Source organism: Convolutriloba macropyga, chromosome 10, assembly GCF_964194025.1.
Source record: "Convolutriloba macropyga chromosome 10, txConMacr16.3, whole genome shotgun sequence".
NCBI lineage: Eukaryota > Metazoa > Xenacoelomorpha > Acoela > Convolutidae > Convolutriloba > Convolutriloba macropyga.
The window spans coordinates 61,147,446-61,166,275 of record NC_134477.1 but is presented as its reverse complement, the minus strand read 5'-3'; the positions used below and the strand labels follow the sequence as shown (position 1 = coordinate 61,166,275).

Genomic DNA, 18,830 nt, shown 5'->3' with positions numbered 1-18,830 from the left:
CCCCCCCCGTTGCGAACACAGTAACACCCAAATGTCCCCCCCCCCCCCGTTGCGTGCCCAGTAAGACACAATTTTGGTATTTTTCTTGAATTCTTGACGTTTTTGATGGGAATTTTTTGTGTTAAGAGGGTTGTTGGGAAGTAGCAGTTATGTAAGGTTTGTCACCGTCAGCCCAGGTGAGCCTCATCATTTAAAAAATTTAAGAAAATTGAAAAAAATCTAAAAAATTGATGAATTTTGAAGTGTTAAAATTTTGTGTAATATTTTTAGCACTCGTTTCCAGATCTCAAAGACAATCGGCTCTGAACGTGAGTGCCTCCCCCCCCCCAGGTTCAGCGGTTCAGGGAACTAATTCGAGAAATATAATGAAGACATATTTAATTCATTTATGAAAAGTTCAATTTCTTTGAAAAGCAATTTGCTTTTTCAAAGTGGAGAGTAACAATTACACCTTCCACCTGGATTTGAGATGACTGATGTGTGTTACTGCCCAAGGAAGATGCGTGGTTCCAGCTTGTAGCTTTTTAGGCTTAAGCTGAGATTCCATACATCTTCCGGGTGGAGGCCCAGATTGAGGGATAATTGAAGATAATAGAACCACTATCTTCAATTACTCCTCCCCCCCGCTCTTCCTCTCTCTGACTCTGTCTTGCTATCCCTCTCTTTCTCTTTCTGCCTCTCAATTTACATCACCTCTCCTTCTCCTTCTCCCTCCACCTCTCCCTCTGCCTCTTTCTCTCCTCTCTCTCTCTCTCTCTCTGTCTCTCTCTCCCTCCCTCGAACTCTCGTTGTCGCTGTTGCTCTCCCTCTCCACTCCCCCTCCTTCTCTTTTTCTCTCTTGCACTCCATCTTTGTCTACTTCTCCCTCTACCTCTGCCTCTCACTCTCTCTTTCTATCTCTATCTCTCTCTCTCTCTCTCTCGCTAGATCTTTCTTTCTATCTCCCTCACATTTTTTTTGTCGTTTTGATCGGCTTTCGTCGGTATTTTAACGTAAGAATCGTCGGTTTTAGCCATTCTAAAAATCTCACAAACCGGACAGTCCCTGCAAGGATTCGAACCTTGGACCTCTATATTACTTGCCACTGCAGCACTTGTCACTTAGATTTACTCTACTTCTTTTGTATTTAAAACAAATTGAGACTGCCAAAACCGACAATATCGACGAAAACTACGCTAATCGACACTTCTTACATCAAATACCGACAATACCGACGAAAACGTGGATAATCGACATTTGCTACATAAAAAACCGACGAAATCAACAAAATTCGACCAAAAACAACAGTTCTTGCTTCGATTTCGTCGCAATTTCTCAACCCGGGTTGTGCCCCCGAAGAAATTGACGATATTTAATTTTTTTCTAAAGTAAGCCAATCATTTTATAAAAGGACAATAATAGCCATTGCTATGACATTGTCTTTTTTGTAACACCCGCATCATAGAATTGAATAACAAATTTGATCTTCAGTCCAAGAGAAGTTGCATTAAAACAAGATTCCTTGTGATAGATTAAATTCAATTCATGCAATGTCATAGCGTTTAACTTATCCACATTCTGACAATTTTATGGTTGGTTTCCCTCAAAAGTGAGGTTTAGACGACTATTTACCAAAAAAATACAGTCTGACGTTGCTGGCATGTTATTACTAATTGATATTTTTACATCATGACTGTTTAAGAACTCGATTTTGGCGTAAGAACTATTGATCAAAAAAGAATTGTTCGTCTTAACAGACTCAAATTCATTTAGAGAAAAGTTATTACCTTAATTGCTGCGCGAAATATTGTAAAAAATCGGTGCAAATTGTTGGTTATACATTGTTTCAGCTATTTGATGAGTTTTTTACTATGCGGCTGCTTAAGATTTGATAAAACTAATTCTTCCAAAACATGACCTCTTTCCGAAACTGTCAAAAAGCTCCAAAATGGAAAGTAATTTTTTTTTATTTGATTAGCTGCAAGATTTAAAAAACTGCGCCAAAAACTATCAACTTTTCGAAAAAATTTTTAGTGTCCCCCCCCCCCCCCCCCCGTTGCGAACACAGTAACACCCAAATGTCCCCCCCCCCCGTTGCGTGCCCAGTTAGACACAATTTTGGTATTTTTCTTGAATTCTTGACGTTTTTGATGGGAATGTTTTGTGTTAAGAGGGTTGTTGGGAAGTAGCAGTTATGTAATGTTTGTCATCGTCAGCCCAGGTGAGCCTCATCATTTAAAAAATTTAAGAAAATTGAAAAAAATCTAAAAAATTGATGAATTTTGAAGTGTTAAAATTTTGTGTAATATTTTTAGCACTCGTTTCCAGATCTCAAAGACAATCGGCTCTGAACGTGAGCGCCTCCCCCCCCCCCCAGGTTCAGCGGTTCAGGGAACTAATTGGAGAAATATAATGAAGACATATTTAATTCATTTATGAAAAGTTCAATTTCTTTGAAAAGCAATTTGCTTTTTCAAAGTGGAGAGTAACAATTACACCTTCCACCTGGATTTGAGATGACTGATGTGTGTTACTGCCCAAGGAAGATGCGTGGTTCCAGCTTGTAGCTTTTTAGGCTTAAGCTGAGATTCCATACATCTTCCGGGTGGAGGCCCAGATTGAGGGGTAATTGAAGATAATAGAACCACTATCTTCAATTACTCCTCCCCCCCCCGCTCTTCCTCTCTCTGACTCTGTCTTGCTATCCCTCTCTTTCTCTTTCTGCCTCTCGATTTACATCACCTCTCCTTCTCCTTCCCTCCACCTCTCCCTCTGCCTCTTTCTCTCCTCTCTCTCTCTCTCTCTCTGTCTCTCTCTCCCTCCCTCGAACTCTCGTTGTCGCTGTTGCTCTCCCTCTCCACTCCCCCTCCTTCTCTTTTTCTCTCTTGCACTCCATCTTTGTCTACTTCTCCCTCTACCTCTGCCTCTCACTCTCCCTTTCTATCTCTCTCTCTCTCTCTCTCTCTCTCTCTCTCTCTCTCGCTAGATCTTTCTTTCTATCTCCCTCTCTCTCTCTCTCTCTCTCTCTCTCTCTCTCTCTTGCCCCCTCTCTCCCTGTCTATCTCGCTTCTTTCATCTCTCTCTCTCTCTCCCTCTCCATCTATCTTTCTCGCTTTCTATCTTTCTCAATCGATAGCTCTTTTTCTTTTTTCTCTCTTTCTCTCTTTTTCTTTGCTCTTTTTCTTTCTTTCTTTCCCTCTCTCTTTCTTTCTTTCTTTCTTTCTTTCTTTATATCTTTTTCTTTCTTTCCTTCTCTCTTCTTCTTTCTTTCTTTCTTTCTTTCTTTCTTTCTTTCTTTCTTTCTTTCTTTCTTTCTTTCTTTCTTTCTTTCTTCTCTTCTCTCTTTCTTTTTTATTTACTTCTTTTTTTCTTTCTTTCAATATTTCTTTTTTTTGCTTCTCTCTCTCTCTCTCTCCCTCTCTCTCTTTCTGCCTGAATTCTTCGTTTAAAACGTTTCAAAATAATCTTTTGCGTCACTAGTTTAACACTAGTTACTGGGTACATTTTTTGCATTGTCAATTTTCTAAGTCATCATTTGAAATAAGAATGAAGTATTTAGCCAAAAAATTCTTCAGACTTGAACTTTTTGTTCCAACCCCTCTTGAGGGGGGGAGGAACTTTATAGTCAAATGGGTTTTTTTTGTTCAGTCAATTTTGGCCGATCGATATATTCATTGTAGAGAGATGAGACTGGTATCATTAGAAAGCTTGTCCAGCGTAGAATATGGAATTAAAAAAATTTTCTTGATTTTCGCTTTTGACAGGGAGATATCGAGGTTTAAACTTTCGAGAAAATAGAGTGAATTCCGTTTGTTTGATTCACCTTTTTCGGAATTTTTGACTAAAATTTCGCCAATGTTGATAAAATTTTTAAAATTTTTCAAGAAAATGTTGTTGATTTTACGTTTAAAGACAAAACATATTGTCGGCTATTTTCATTGAATTTTTGTTGTCACAAATTCCGGCCAAATATTTCACAAAATTCAGACTTTTTCATCAAAAAAAGCACGAAATAAGTTTTTTTAGTCCACTCTGATCAAATTTGCAGGGAGTGCACACTCAAGCACCACTAACTTAATCTTTGTTGACTGAAAATGGGGCTAATTCCACTACAACTTCCTTTGAGAGTGCTCTGTAATTAAAACTTTGCCGTTTTTTGCTAACTTTATTCGTTGATTATCAAAAACGCAGCATTTATTTTTGAACTTTTAACTAATAAAATATCTATATCAACGACATTCCCAAAATTAAATATTAAATATTCCCATAGGACAATCAGCATTAGCAGGACCAGTTCTGTAACAATCTTGGACCGTTACAGTCCAAAAATAATTCGGATTGTCATCGGTCGGTTTTTTATAAAAAAATTTTGATCTTTTTTATATTAATTAAGTACCGAACATTTCAAATCAAAGCTTACAAGTAATAGGTCCTTTTGTCTTCCTAATTAGCTCAAAATTAAATTATCTAGTTGATTGCTTGAAAGCTTATTGTCGTTTTGAATTTAAAATGTTTGAGTTTTAAATAAAAAATGGAATATTGAACTTTGCCTCCATTTTCTCTTAATTTGGCCGTTTTGTAATTTAGTGTCAGCAATCAAAGAGTGCTCCTTCTTTCTGCTGAATTCAGTTTAGTCTTTAATGTCGTTTTTCGCCTTAAGTTATGGTGTCCTGGATTTGATACTACTAGATTTCACAATTTTTTTAAAGTTTTTAGGTATTTGCCCATTTTTCATGTTTTCTAGTTTTGTCAAATTATCACGTTATTGTCATTTCATATATCACATTTTTCGCCTTTAAAATAACACATAATTGATAATATTTAAATCCTTAAAGATATAGATTGTGGTCAAAGTATCACGTTATTGTCTTTTCATATACTACATTTTTCGCCTTCAAAATAGCGCATAATTGATAATATTCAAATCCTTAAAGACATAGATTGTGGTTCTTTACCGCTTCGACAAAACTTTCTCGAAGAATTTAATTGGTTTTTTTTAACTTTGTCTTTAACCGTCGTTTTTACTTTTTCTTTTTAGTCGTATTCAATTTCCTGTACAATGACCCGGCTTGATTGGCTTTTCCTGGAAGAATAGATTAGCCGATTTTCTGGTATTAGAAAATACATAATCGTTTTCATGACTTTGAAAACAATTGTTTTCAAAAATGAAAAATAAACATTTCAACTTCTCAATTTTGTTCCCTTTATTGTCTCGTTGTTACCTGGTCTCGTTAATTAAAGGCTAAAGATGACAATATTTTGTCAAGGGAAGGTGTAAAAAGGAATTGGTGTCACAAAATCTAATGTTTTTAAAGAATTCGTTATGACTTAACTGTCTTCGACACTTGTTTTTCACAAAAAAAGTAATAATATTTGAATTTTTGTCATATTTGACGTTCTTTTTGTAGACGTAAGACATGTTCTGGATAATTGCAGATCTCGAGGGCTTCCTTTGGAAGAATGAAACAATCTGTTCATTATTTTCATTCTGTAATTAATGGCCTTCATGTCTTTGGAAATAATTTTTTTTCGATGAAAACAAGTATTACATAATCTTGCCTATTTTCTTTTTGGTCTGAGTGTTACCTAGTTTCATTATTGAGACGTCACATAATACTTATCAATGGAAGGTGTCTAAAGGGGTTGATGTCACAATATTTAATGTTTTAAGAGAATTCGTTATGATTTTACTGGCTTCCACGCGGGTTTTTCACAAAAAAAGTTGATGAATTTTTGATTTTTGTCATATTTGAGGTTCTTTTTGTAGACGTAAGACAAATTCTGGATAATTGCAAGTCTCAAGGGCTTCCTTAGGAAGAATAAACGAACCTTTTCAAATTTTTCATTTTGTAATTAATGACTTTCATGTCTTTGGAAATATATTTTATTTGAAGAACAAAACAAGTATAACCTAATTTTGTATTTTTTGTCTAATTGTTGCTTATTTTAATTAATGAGCGGCCACAAAATACATTATCGGTGCTCGATGATGGTGCACTCGAACATTTTTTTTCGGGCCAAAATATGGCTTTCCGACTTACAAAGCAAAAAAAATTGAATACCAAGAGTTCTTCATTCCCTTCTATAGAAGTACTGGTAATTGTAAACCTATGGGATATTTTAGTTGAGTGTTTTCATTACTTTGAAATTAATTGTTTTTTTTAAATTCAGCGAATTTTCTAACTTTTAAAGTTTCTGTTCTTTTTCGTCTGATCGTTACCAAACTTTATTATTCAACTGGTGAATAACCACTTTTTTCTGATGAATTACAAGTTTTTTTGTTTATTTTCAGTTTCATCTGACGCTATTTTGACTTTGCTATTAAGTTTTGTTTTTTAAAACGGACATCAATTTTTTGATGTAAATAATGTTTGTTGTTGTTTGATTTTGCCGTTCGTCTTCGCTCGCTTTCTTATTTTCGCCATATCTCATCAATCTAAGGCATCATTTTTTACTCCACTGAGTTATTTGCTTTGGAGGCTGTCTTTTCGTTCATACACCAGTTTTTTTTTTGAAAAATACTTGAATTTTTTGTCTTTTTCTATCTGTTCCTCACTTGGTAGACAATTATGCCAAAATAGAAGTCAGTCGATTTCTATTTAACCAGGAGGCTGTTTTCTGAAGGATTACATTGATTTTTGTTTCTTATTGGTTTGTAGTTATTATTTTATTTATTGTTCCGACCCCTCTTGAGGGGGAGGAACTATATAATCAAATGGGTTTTTTTTGTTCAGTCAATTTTGGCCGATCGATATATTCATCGTAGAGAGTTGGGACTGGTATCATTAGAAAGCTTGTCCAGCGTAGAATATGGAATTAAAAAGATTTTCTTGATTTTCGTTTTTGACAGGGAGATATCGAGGTTTAAACTTTCAACAAAACAGTGAATTCCGTTGATTTCATTCAATTTTTTCGAAATTTTTGACTAAAACTTCGCCAATTTCGATAAAATTTAATAAAATTTTTCAAGAAAATGTTGTTGATTTTACGTTTAAAGACAAAACATATTGTCGGCTATTTTCATTGAATTTTTGTTGTCACAAATTCCGGCCAAATATTTCAGAAAATTCAGACTTGTTCATAAAACATAACACAAAATAAGTTTTTTTAGTCCACTCTGATTACATTTGCGAGGAGTGCACACCCAAACACCACCAAAACAATCTTTGTGGACTAAAAAGGGCGCTCATTCCACTTCAACTTCCTTTGAGAGTGCTCTATAAATAAAACACTGTCATTTTTTGCTATCTTTATTCGTTGATTATCAAAAACGCAGCATTTATTTTTGAATTTTTAACTTAAAAAAAATCTATATCAATGACATTCCCAAAATTAAATATTCCTAAAGGACAATCAGCATTAGCAGGACCAGATCTGTACCAACCTTGGACCGTTACAGTCCAAAAATAATTCGGATTGTCATCAGTCGTTTTTTTTTAAAAAAAAATTGGATCTTTTTTATATTAATTAAGTACCGAACATTTCAAATCAAATATCAAAAGTGATAGTTCTTATTGGCTTCCTAATTAGCTCAAAATTAAATTATCTAGTCGATTGCTTGAAAGCTTATTGTCGTTTCGACTTTTAAAATGTTTGAGTTTTAAATAAAAAATGGATTATTGAGCTTTGCGTCCATTTTCTCTTAATTTGGTCATTTTGTAGTTTAGTGTCAGCAATCAAACAGTGCTCCTTCTTTCTGCTGAATTCAGTTTAGTCTTTAATGTGGTTTTATGCCTTAAATTTTGGTGTTCTGGCTTTGATACTACTAGATTTCACAATTTTGTTTTCATTTTTAGGTATTTGCCCATTTTTCATGTTTTCTAGTTTTGTCAAATTATCACGTTACTGTCATTTTATATATCACATTTTTCGCCTTCAAAATAACACATAATTGATAATATTTGAATCCTTAAAGATATAGATTGTGGTCAAATTATCACGTTATTGTCTTTTCATATATTACATTTTTCGCCTTCAAAATAGCGCATGTTTGATAATATTTAAATCTTAAAGATCTAGATTGTGTTTCTTTACCGCTTCGACAAAACTTTCTCGAAGAATTTAATTGAATTTTTTTTAATTTTGTCTTTAACCGTCGTTTTTACTTTGTCTTTTAGTCGTATATAATTTCCTGTATAATGACCCGGTTTGATTGGCTTTTCCTGGAAGACTAGATGAGCTGATTTTCTGGTATTAGAGGATACATGATGGCTTTCATGACTTTGAAAACAATTGTTTTCAAAAATGAAAAATAAACATTTCAGCTTCTCAATTTTGTTCCCTTTATTGTCTCGTCGTTACCTGGTCTCGTTAATTAAAGGTTAAAAATGACAATATTTTGCCAAGGGAAGGTGTAAAAAGGAATTGGTGTCACAAAATCTAATGTTTTTAAAGAATTCGTTATGACTTAACTGTCTTCGACACTTGTTTTTCACAAAAAAAGTGATAATATTTGAATTTTTGTCATATTTGACGTTCTTTTTGTAGACGTAAGACATATGATAATTGCAGGTCTCGATGAAATACTTTGGAAGAATAAACGAATCTATTCATTATTTTCTTTTTGTAATTAATGGCTTTCATGTCTTTGGAAATCATTTTTTTCGATAAAAGCAAGTATTACATAATCTTGCGTTTCTTCTTTTTGGTCTGATTGTTACCTAATTTCATTAATGAGACGTCACATAATACATTTCAAGGGAAGGTGTCTAAAGAGATTGGTGTCACAATATCTAATGTTTTAGGAGAATTCGTTATGATTTTACTGGCTTCCACATGGGTTTTCACAAAAAAAGTAAATGAGTTTTTGATTTTTGTCAAATTTGACGTTCTTTTTGTAGACGTAAGACATATTCTGGATAATTGCAAGTCTCAAGGGCTTCCTTTGGAAGAATAAACGAACCTACTCAAATTTTAGATTTTGTAATTAATGACTTTCATGTCTTTGGAAATATATATTTTTTTGAAAAAGCAAAACAAGAATTACCTAATTTTGCATTTTTGTCTAATTGTTGCTTATTTTCATTGATGAGTGGCCACATAATACATTATCGGTGTTCGATGATGGTGCAATTGAACATATTTTTGGGGCCAACGTATGGCTTTACGACTTCCAAAGCATTTTCTGGCAAGTTTTAATTTATTTTTAGTTTGTTGTCTATTTGTTGTTCTTTTTGTAACTGCATAAAAAATGAATACCAAGAGTTCTTCATTCCCTTCTATAGAAGCATTGGTAATTGTAAACTTATGGGATATTTTAGTTGAGACCTAATGGTTTTCATTACTTTGAAATTAATTGTTTTTTTTTAATTCAGCGAATTTTCTAACTTTTAAAGTTTCTGTTCTTTTTCGTCTGATCGTTACCAAACTTTATTATTCAACTGGTGAATAACCACTTTTTTCTGGTGAATTACAAGTTTTTTTGTTTATTTTCAGTTTCATCTGACGCTATTTTGATTTTGCTATTAAGTTTTGTTTTTTAAAACGGACATCAATTTTTTGATGTAAATAATGTTTGTTGTTGTTTGATTTTGCCGTTCGTCTTCGCTCGCTTTCTTATTTTCGCCATATCTCATCAATCTAAGGCATCATTTTTTACTCCACTGAGTTATTTGCTTTGGAGGCTGTCTTTTCGTTCATACACCAGTTTTTTTTTGAAAAATACTTGAATTTTTTGTCTTTTTCTATCTGTTCCTCACTTGGTAGACAATTATGCCAAAATAGAAGTCAGTCGATTTCTATTTAACCAGGAGGCTGTTTTCTGAAGGATTACATTGATTTTTGTTTCTTATTGGTTTGTAGTTATTATTTTATTTATTGTTCCGACCCCTCTTGAGGGGGAGGAACTATATAATCAAATGGTTTTTTTTTGTTCAGTCAATTTTGGCCGATCGATATATTCATCGTAGAGAGTTGGGACTGGTATCATTAGAAAGCTTGTCCAGCGTAGAATATGGAATTAAAAAGATTTTCTTGATTTTCGTTTTTGACAGGGAGATATCGAGGTTTAAACTTTCAAGAAAACAGTGAATTCCGTTGATTTCATTCTATTTTTTCGAAATTTTTGACTAAAACTTCGCCAATTTCGATAAAATTTAATAAAATTTTTCAAGAAAATGTTGTTGATTTTACGTTTAAAGACAAAACATATTGTCGGCTATTTTCATTGAATTTTTGTTGTCACAAATTCCGGCCAAATATTTCAGAAAATTCAGACTTGTTCATAAAACATAACACAAAATAAGTTTTTTTAGTCCACTCTGATTACATTTGCGAGGAGTGCACACCCAAACACCACCAAAACAATCTTTGTGGACTAAAAAGGGCGCTCATTCCACTTCAACTTCCTTTGAGAGTGCTCTATAAATAAAACACTGTCATTTTTTGCTATCTTTATTCGTTGATTATCAAAAACGCAGCATTTATTTTTGAATTTTTAACTTAAAAAAAATCTATATCAATGACATTCCCAAAATTAAATATTCCTAAAGGACAATCAGCATTAGCAGGACCAGATCTGTACCAACCTTGGACCGTTACAGTCCAAAAATAATTCGGATTGTCATCAGTCGTTTTTTTTTTAAAAAAAAATTGGATCTTTTTTTTATTAATTAAGTACCGAACATTTCAAATCAAATATCAAAAGTGATAGTTCTTATTGGCTTCCTAATTAGCTCAAAATTAAATTATCTAGTCGATTGCTTGAAAGCTTATTGTCGTTTCGACTTTTAAAATGTTTGAGTTTTAAATAAAAAATGGATTATTGAGCTTTGCGTCCATTTTCTCTTAATTTGGTCATTTTGTAGTTTAGTGTCAGCAATCAAACAGTGCTCCTTCTTTCTGCTGAATTCAGTTTAGTCTTTAATGTGGTTTTATGCCTTAAGTTTTGGTGTTCTGGCTTTGATACTACTAGATTTCACAATTTTGTTTTCATTTTTAGGTATTTGCCCATTTTTCATGTTTTCTAGTTTTGTCAAACTATCACGTTATTGTCATTTCATATATCACATTTTTCGCCTTTAAAATAACACATAATTGATAATATTTAAATCCTTAAAGATATAGATTGTGGTCAAATTATCACGTTATTGTCTTTTCATATACTACATTTTTCGCCTTCAAAATAGCGCATAATTGATAATATTCAAATCCTTAAAGACATAGATTGTGGTTCTTTACCGCTTCGACAAAACTTTCTCGAAGAATTTAATTGGTTTTTTTTAACTTTGTCTTTAACCGTCGTTTTTACTTTTTCTTTTTAGTCGTATTCAATTTCCTGTACAATGACCCGGTTTGATTGGCTTTTCCTGGAAGAATAGATTAGCCGATTTTCTGGTATTAGAAAATACATAATGGTTTTCATGACTTTGAAAACAATTGTTTTCAAAAATGAAAAATAAACATTTCAACTTCTCAATTTTGTTCCCTTTATTGTCTCGTTGTTACCTGGTCTCGTTAATTAAAGGCTAAAGATGACAATATTTTGTCAAGGGAAGGTGTAAAAAGGAATTGGTGTCACAAAATCTAATGTTTTTAAAGAATTCGTTATGACTTAACTGTCTTCGACACTTGTTTTTCACAAAAAAAGTAATAATATTTGAATTTTTGTCATATTTGACGTTCTTTTTGTAGACGTAAGACATGTTCTGGATAATTGCAGATCTCGAGGGCTTCCTTTGGAAGAATGAAACAATCTGTTCATTATTTTCATTCTGTAATTAATGGCCTTCATGTCTTTGGAAATAATTTTTTTTCGATGAAAACAAGTATTACATAATCTTGCCTTTTTTCTTTTTGGTCTGAGTGTTACCTAATTTCATTAATGAGACGTCACATAATACATTTCAAGGGAAGGTGTCTAAAGGGATTGGTGTCACAATATCTAATGTTTTAGGAGAATTCGTTATGATTTTACTGGCTTCCACATGGGTTTTCACAAAAAAAGTAAATGAGTTTTTGATTTTTGTCAAATTTGACGTTCTTTTTGTAGACGTAAGACATATTCTGGATAATTGCAAGTCTCAAGGGCTTCCTTTGGAAGAATAAACGAACCTACTCAAATTTTAGATTTTGTAATTAATGACTTTCATGTCTTTGGAAATATATATTTTTTTGAAAAAGCAAAACAAGAATTACCTAATTTTGCATTTTTGTCTAATTGCTGCTTATTTTCATTGATGAGTGGCCACATAATACATTATCGGTGTTCGATGGTGGTGCAATTGAACATATTTTTGGGGCCAACGTATGGCTTTACGACTTCCAAAGCATTTTCTGGCAAGTTTTAATTTATTTTTAGTTTGTTGTCTATTTGTTGTTCTTTTTGTAACTGCATAAAAAATGAATACCAAGAGTTCTTCATTCCCTTCTATAGAAGCATTGGTAATTGTAAACTTATGGGATATTTTAGTTGAGACCTAATGGTTTTCATTACTTTGAAATTAATTGTTTTTTTTTAATTCAGCGAATTTTCTAACTTTTAAAGTTTCTGTTCTTTTTCGTCTGATCGTTACCAAACTTTATTATTCAACTGGTGAATAACCACTTTTTTCTGGTGAATTACAAGTTTTTTTGTTTATTTTCAGTTTCATCTGACGCTATTTTGATTTTGCTATTAAGTTTTGTTTTTTAAAACGGACATCAATTTTTTGATGTAAATAATGTTTGTTGTTGTTTGATTTTGCCGTTCGTCTTCGCTCGCTTTCTTATTTTCGGCATATCTCATCAATCTAAGGCATCATTTTTCACTCCACTGAGTTATTTGCTTTGGAGGCTATCTTTTCGTTCATACAACAGTTTTTTTTGAAAAATACTTGAATTTTTTGTGTTTTTCTATCTGTTCCTCATTTGGTAGACAATTATGCCAAAATTGTGGATGAGCGGGGCCGGAACCTTATGTGCGATCTCAAATTACCGAGCCGCCTTGTTATGGTTTTATAATCATTTTTCTTTTCTTTGAAAAGTGTGCAATAGGGACATTCATTGATTTGTTGTGTATGCAATTTGGGGCATTTGGTTTTATTCGGCTGTTTGAAAATGGATTAATCGAACGGAAATTGAATCAATGCACGCAGCAGAAAGATCCTTAGAGATAGTTTAATTTTTGTAGACCATTTTAACCAGAGATTTTTTATTAAATCAGAAGTTTCCATGCTACGAATACATATAAATTGACAGAATAACTTAAACAAATTGAAGTTTAACATTTTCCAACTTGTTAGCCGATGGGAGCAATAACTAGCTTGCACCTTCCGGGTTACTTCCCTCAGTGCCTGTGAAGCATGGCCGCTTAATATCACAGAATATCACAATTTAAACGCCTACTAAAAAATAAAGAATATTTATAAGGATTTATAATTATTCCTTATAGTTGTATATCAACGTTATCATAGCAAAGCTTTAGACAAAAATTCGGGTATGCAGAGTTAAAGAAAATTCAAATATGACATGTTTGTGTGATTTGTGCTAGAACGTGGAGGGTGTTGTGGTAACCAGATGGGAATTTACAAGGAGTTTGGGCAGGCTCAGAATCTCTCCCCTTTCGATTACTTGTCAATTGTCATGAATTACACTTCGGAAGGCAAAACAGTCAACCTCATCAAGGTATTTTTTCTTCTTTCTATTGCCGTTTCTTTTCTGCTGTCCTTCCACCCCATTTAGACCTGCCCCGCCCCCTCCCCGCTCTATACATGTTGAAACACCCCCCCCCCCCCCCCCCACACTTGTACGTGTTTGAGCACTATTAGACTTATTAATGAGCAAATAGCTGGTTATAGCAAATAGATAATCACACCCAAATTGAGAATAGTTAGACTTATGAAATAGGCTAAGCTGTGATAAAGAAATATGAGGTATGAAAAGACAGTGGTCAACAGATGTTGTTATGAAAAGATCGTTGGTTCAAAAATAATTTCTGAAAAAAGTTTTGGAAGTAAAGTTTCTGCACACTAAATAAAACTAAGGTAAATTTCTGGCTTGGTCAAGGCAAAGTTAGGGGAATTTTTAAGGTAACTCTAAGGTAATAATTAAGGTAATTTTCAGGCAATTTAGAGTAAAATTTAATGTTTTTTAGGGTAGTGAGGCCTTCATTTTTCAGTTAAAATTCGGGCAAAGTTAGTCTTAGTTAATGTGAGTTAAGGAAAGGCAAATCTACCTTAACAGTTGAGGTGAGTTAGGAGGTTTTTTTTAGGTAAAATTACCTTAACTTTATTTAGTGTGTGAATAAACTTTAGCGTTGTGCTCATCCAGTAGAATTTGAAGTAGGAAAATCCCCCCCAAAACTCCTCGACTTCGACTAGATCACTTGTAAAATATTATTGTTCAAAGCTTTTAAAATCAGGGGTGTAGGTGAATGAGAAAATTAGTTACAGCTTGGTCAGTTGGTTCAAAACAGGACTAAACAGTCACTACTACCCGTGTTGAGGAATTTTGTTTTCACTTGTAAGAAATTTAATGTATCTCCGCGAGGAAGTTCTTGTATTAACGCAAAAAATAGTGATAATAGTTTCTTCAGAATTTTCCTTCTTCAGTCAATAGTTAACGGTGCTTGATCAGGAGAAACTCAAAATTGAGGCCCGATGCTCCAACGGGCGAAGCACTTCCTAGCATCCGTTCAGAATGGCAATAATTGATCCTAAATCCTAATTATTTGTTTTTTATGACGTACCGGAACGAGATTCATGACTGGTTAACTTCATAATCAAAGGACCGTTTTGCGGAGGAACATTCTGATAATGCAAAAACTTTGAAATAACGAATATGGCGGCTACTTGTTTTAGAACTAATTTAGATACCTTAGAGTCTTTGGACCATGATATAAGTATTTGATTATTAGCTTTTTGTCAATTTGTTTCGCAATCAACTAACCCGGGTTGACCTTTCTTGGGAAACATGTCAAACAACCATATATGGTTCCATACCGGCCATGCCAAAACTTCCAAAATGATCTTGCTATGGTTGCCAAGAATTTCATATATGATTAATATATGGCATCCAAGATTTCAAGTTTATTTGTTTTTGTTCAAGGAGCACCTTCAAACAACGCACGCGACATTTAAACCTTTCCACACATAATTACAATTTATGGTAAAATGATACCATATATGACTCTTATATGGTTCTTATATGATTCCTTTATGGTTCTTACAAGAGACCATACACGTTCCATTTTAGAATCAGGTCACATGCAGGCGGCTTCAGCTGATTTCAGAAAACTGTACAATTTTGTACTTTTTTGTGGTGCATTGCTCGAGAGAATTTGACAACGGCTTTCTTTGAGTTTTTTTTTGAATAAAGTTTTGTGATAAAGACACACTGCTTTTTATGTAATTAATGTTTTGTTTGTTGGCATACGTTTTTGACAAGCTTCTTGGCCACCTCATTTAATATTTGATGCTTTTTAGATGCTCCATAAAAAATTAGAGAGGTCATTGATGTCTTGGCAACCATGGGCTTGACCATGGGTATTTATGTTCTTAGATATGGTTGCCAGGACATAAAAATTTAAACCAATGAATTTGTTTTTTTTTGAAGATTTAATGCAGTCACAAGACGTTAGTTTAGTTATTGTTCGTATTTGTTTTATATTGTAGTTTGACTTTGAATTTTATGGTCTTACTTGGCGCCTAATATGTGTATGGTCTTGGATTATCAAGACATAATGAATTTCAATTTTTTTCGAAGTGCCTTGTTGAGTTTTTCTCCACTCGGAGTGCAATGCATGTCTGCTTTAAGAGCTTTTTGAGCAATGTTATTTTTTCTATAGTCCATTATATGATTGACAAGTTACCATAAACACCATAGATGGCTTGGATATGGTTGCTAAGAAAGGTTTATGGTGGTCAACCGGGGATTCTTGCAAATACTTGAAATTGCCTTTAGGGATCCTTTCAACAATTTCCCGCCCCCACACCGTTTGTACCTAGTAGAGAATCACCGCCCCCTTCCGTGCTATACCTAACCACAATATTACTTGGCCTATAGTTTAGATAGCCGATCATCAGCCTAAGTCCAATTGCGGACCACTGTTCGCGGCCATGCCTCTCATGAGATATGGGATCTAATCAGAAAAATGTTGGTCGGTTATCGCCAAGTGCGCCAACCGACCAGCCAGTCGTAAATTTTGTCCATTTTGTATTTCAATTCGGCTAATTGGCATAGCATGACGTATTTTATTCTATTAAGTTTAACATCTTTTACGCATACGTGGAAAGTTATTGGTAGTCTTCGATTGGTTAATGAATGGCTCGAGTAGATTCTATTCGTGTATAGCCCCCTAAAAAGTTGGGATTGTTGAAATGATCCGTTTAATTATCTTAATTAGAATAGTCAATATTTCGTCATTTCTATGGATGTCACATCGTCACTTCGTCACTTCTATTTCGTCAATATGGATCTCATGTTTTTCATTTTAAAAAGTATAGTGGACGCAAAGTAAGCCGACATAAAAGCAAGCCGAAAGTTATCTAACAGTTACGTAATCTATCAGAATTAAAACATTGTTAACAGTTACAACCAATACAGCGCATAGTATTATAAAGCTTATTGTATTCCAATGCAATAAAGAAACAAAAATACGTTAATTTTTAGACCTCTATTGGTTACAGGCCTCAACCAATGCCCTGGCCATGCCTCTCATCCGCTTTGGGCTTTACCGCGGGCCAGTTATTGCGGCGAAGTGTGCCCACGGGCCCACCCGGGACAACTTAAAATACGGGTATCCCAAAACTTTTTCGGCTTACTCAACCTCATTTTCAAAATTCGACTTGCTTGCCCATCGGCTTGCTCGACCGCCAATAAAAATTTTGATGTACTCGAAATTGAAAGTAGCGACGGAATATTACCGTTATGGGATGAAAATGACAGCTGTTTGCCAATTAATGGAAAATTACTTTGCCTATTTATAAATGAGCAAAAATGCATATCGAAAATGCACGTCAAATTAATTGGTATGTTTATTTAGGTTGTTGCATATAAGTTACACAAAAATGAAAAATGATTTGTTCAATTCAAGTTTTTTTTGGCTGCTTGATTTTGCCTGATCATATCACTTTTTTTTTCTTCAAAATTAATGTAAAAGTGGTTCAAATCTAATCTTAGATTCGAGTAGAGATTAAAACTGAATAAAGCGGTTGTATTGAGAAACGAATTTTTTCGGAGTGAATGCGGGTGGTAACATAGCAGCTATTTAGGGTGGATAAAGGAAAGAGAAGAGCCCTTTGGTCATACATATCACATGTTATACAAGTAAATGATGTGTAGGTTTGTGAATGATCAATTTTACGTTTACGCTATTATTCTACCCCGGTTCTGAAAACCCTCCAATGGAGAAACATCTAACTGGACGAAAAAAATTTGATGGTCTTTTGGACACAAAATTTGGCTGATACAGAGCCAAATCATGACGAAAATAAGGCTGTTGGGTTGGGCTGTTGAGTTCAAATTTGACGGTTGGGTTGGGCTAGTTGTTTTAGGACTATTCACGGGTTGATCTTACATTTCAGGCTCGCTATTATGAACGATTGTGTGTGAACATAATAACTGTAATTGGATTTGGTCCTGGCTCTCTCAAGATGAAAATCAAACACAAGGCCGACTTTGCAATATTCGTCGAAGACCAGAACTCATTTCATTTGTTCAATTATTACAAATTGAGACAAGTTCTAACTTTTGATTGGTTCAAAACGAACATTATATGTCAAGATCATGAATGGATATGTCACGTTTTTCCTCCTGAATTGATGGAATCTCAAAACAGTTCACAAACATCAACGTAAAACTTTTTTTAACATCAATTAAAAAATTATATATTTGACTCAATTGCAACATATTTTTGCGCAATTTCAATTGAATCTTTCTTAACTGTTTTTTTTGTCCATAAATATTGCTCGAGTCTTTTTATTAAATTCTATTAACGTGATAACACGACCGTTGATTGTTTTGAAAAAAACTTTTATAAAGCTGTCAGTTGCAATCAGGCAAAAGTTTGTTTGAGTTTATGATCATTTGGTATTTGATGTTGAATAAAAAGTGCAGTGAAAGATGAATCATCGTTTTTTAAAATGTGTAGCTAAAAAATTGATTTTTTTCCTGTTTGTGCCCAGTACGCTATGCAATCCCCCCCCCCCCCCGCTGTTACAGATCACGTCTCAACATAATTCAATCGTTCTACAACACGGTACGCGGAATTGAGGGCTGCAAACAAAATATAACCACTATTCTGGAATGGGTGAGGTACAAATGGAAGAGATCCAAAAACATTAATTTGTATTGATTGACACATTATACGTTAATGAATTATTCATAATTGTTGATATTGAGTATTGGTGAAACTAAGATGAGCTTCATGTGGTCAAAAAAGTTATGAGTTCAAATTTTGTATTTTTGCCGCAACTATTATTAGCCATCTCAGTAAAATATTGGATGATGTTGTCATTATGACGGCTGTTTTCGAGCAACACTTAGTTAATTTGATTCTCACTTCTGAAGAAAATCTGATTCAAAATTGCTATTTGAATAAAAATTGTTATTTGATATCTTACCACGCATGGAAAAACGACGAACAAAGCAACACCTACGAGGCTCGCCAAGAACACTAAGAACAGGAACTGAAACAAGCAGAGCCAGCAGAAGCTCTTCCCGGCGCTTGAATTGGCACCCAGCAACAAGAGAAATCAATTGGCTTTAATAGAAAAACTCTGTAAAAACAGGAGCATTAACTCTTCATTCCGAATTCAAACTTTCTCTTTTATTAATTGATGGCTTTTAAATTGATTGAATTTACATACATTAATAATAGGGTTAATTTGATTCTAACTTAATATTAAATTGACTAGGGAAAATTATTCTCTATC

At 33.8% G+C, this 18,830-nt stretch overlaps 1 protein-coding gene across 2 annotated transcripts in view; it reads left to right on the top strand.

The window, feature by feature from the left end:
• The window catches only part of LOC142348790 (uncharacterized), a 53,201-nt gene extending 35,393 nt beyond the window's left edge, over window positions 1-17,808 (top strand). For both annotated transcript variants that reach the window (XM_075400288.1, XM_075400289.1), the window contains exons 4-5: window positions 13,448-13,581; window positions 17,481-17,808. In XM_075400288.1, the coding sequence (XP_075256403.1) occupies window positions 13,448-13,581; window positions 17,481-17,753 (407 nt within the window). In that variant the 3' untranslated portion in view covers window positions 17,754-17,808. The remainder of the gene's footprint in view (window positions 1-13,447; window positions 13,582-17,480) is intronic.
• Window positions 17,809-18,830: the final 1,022 nt, after the last annotated feature.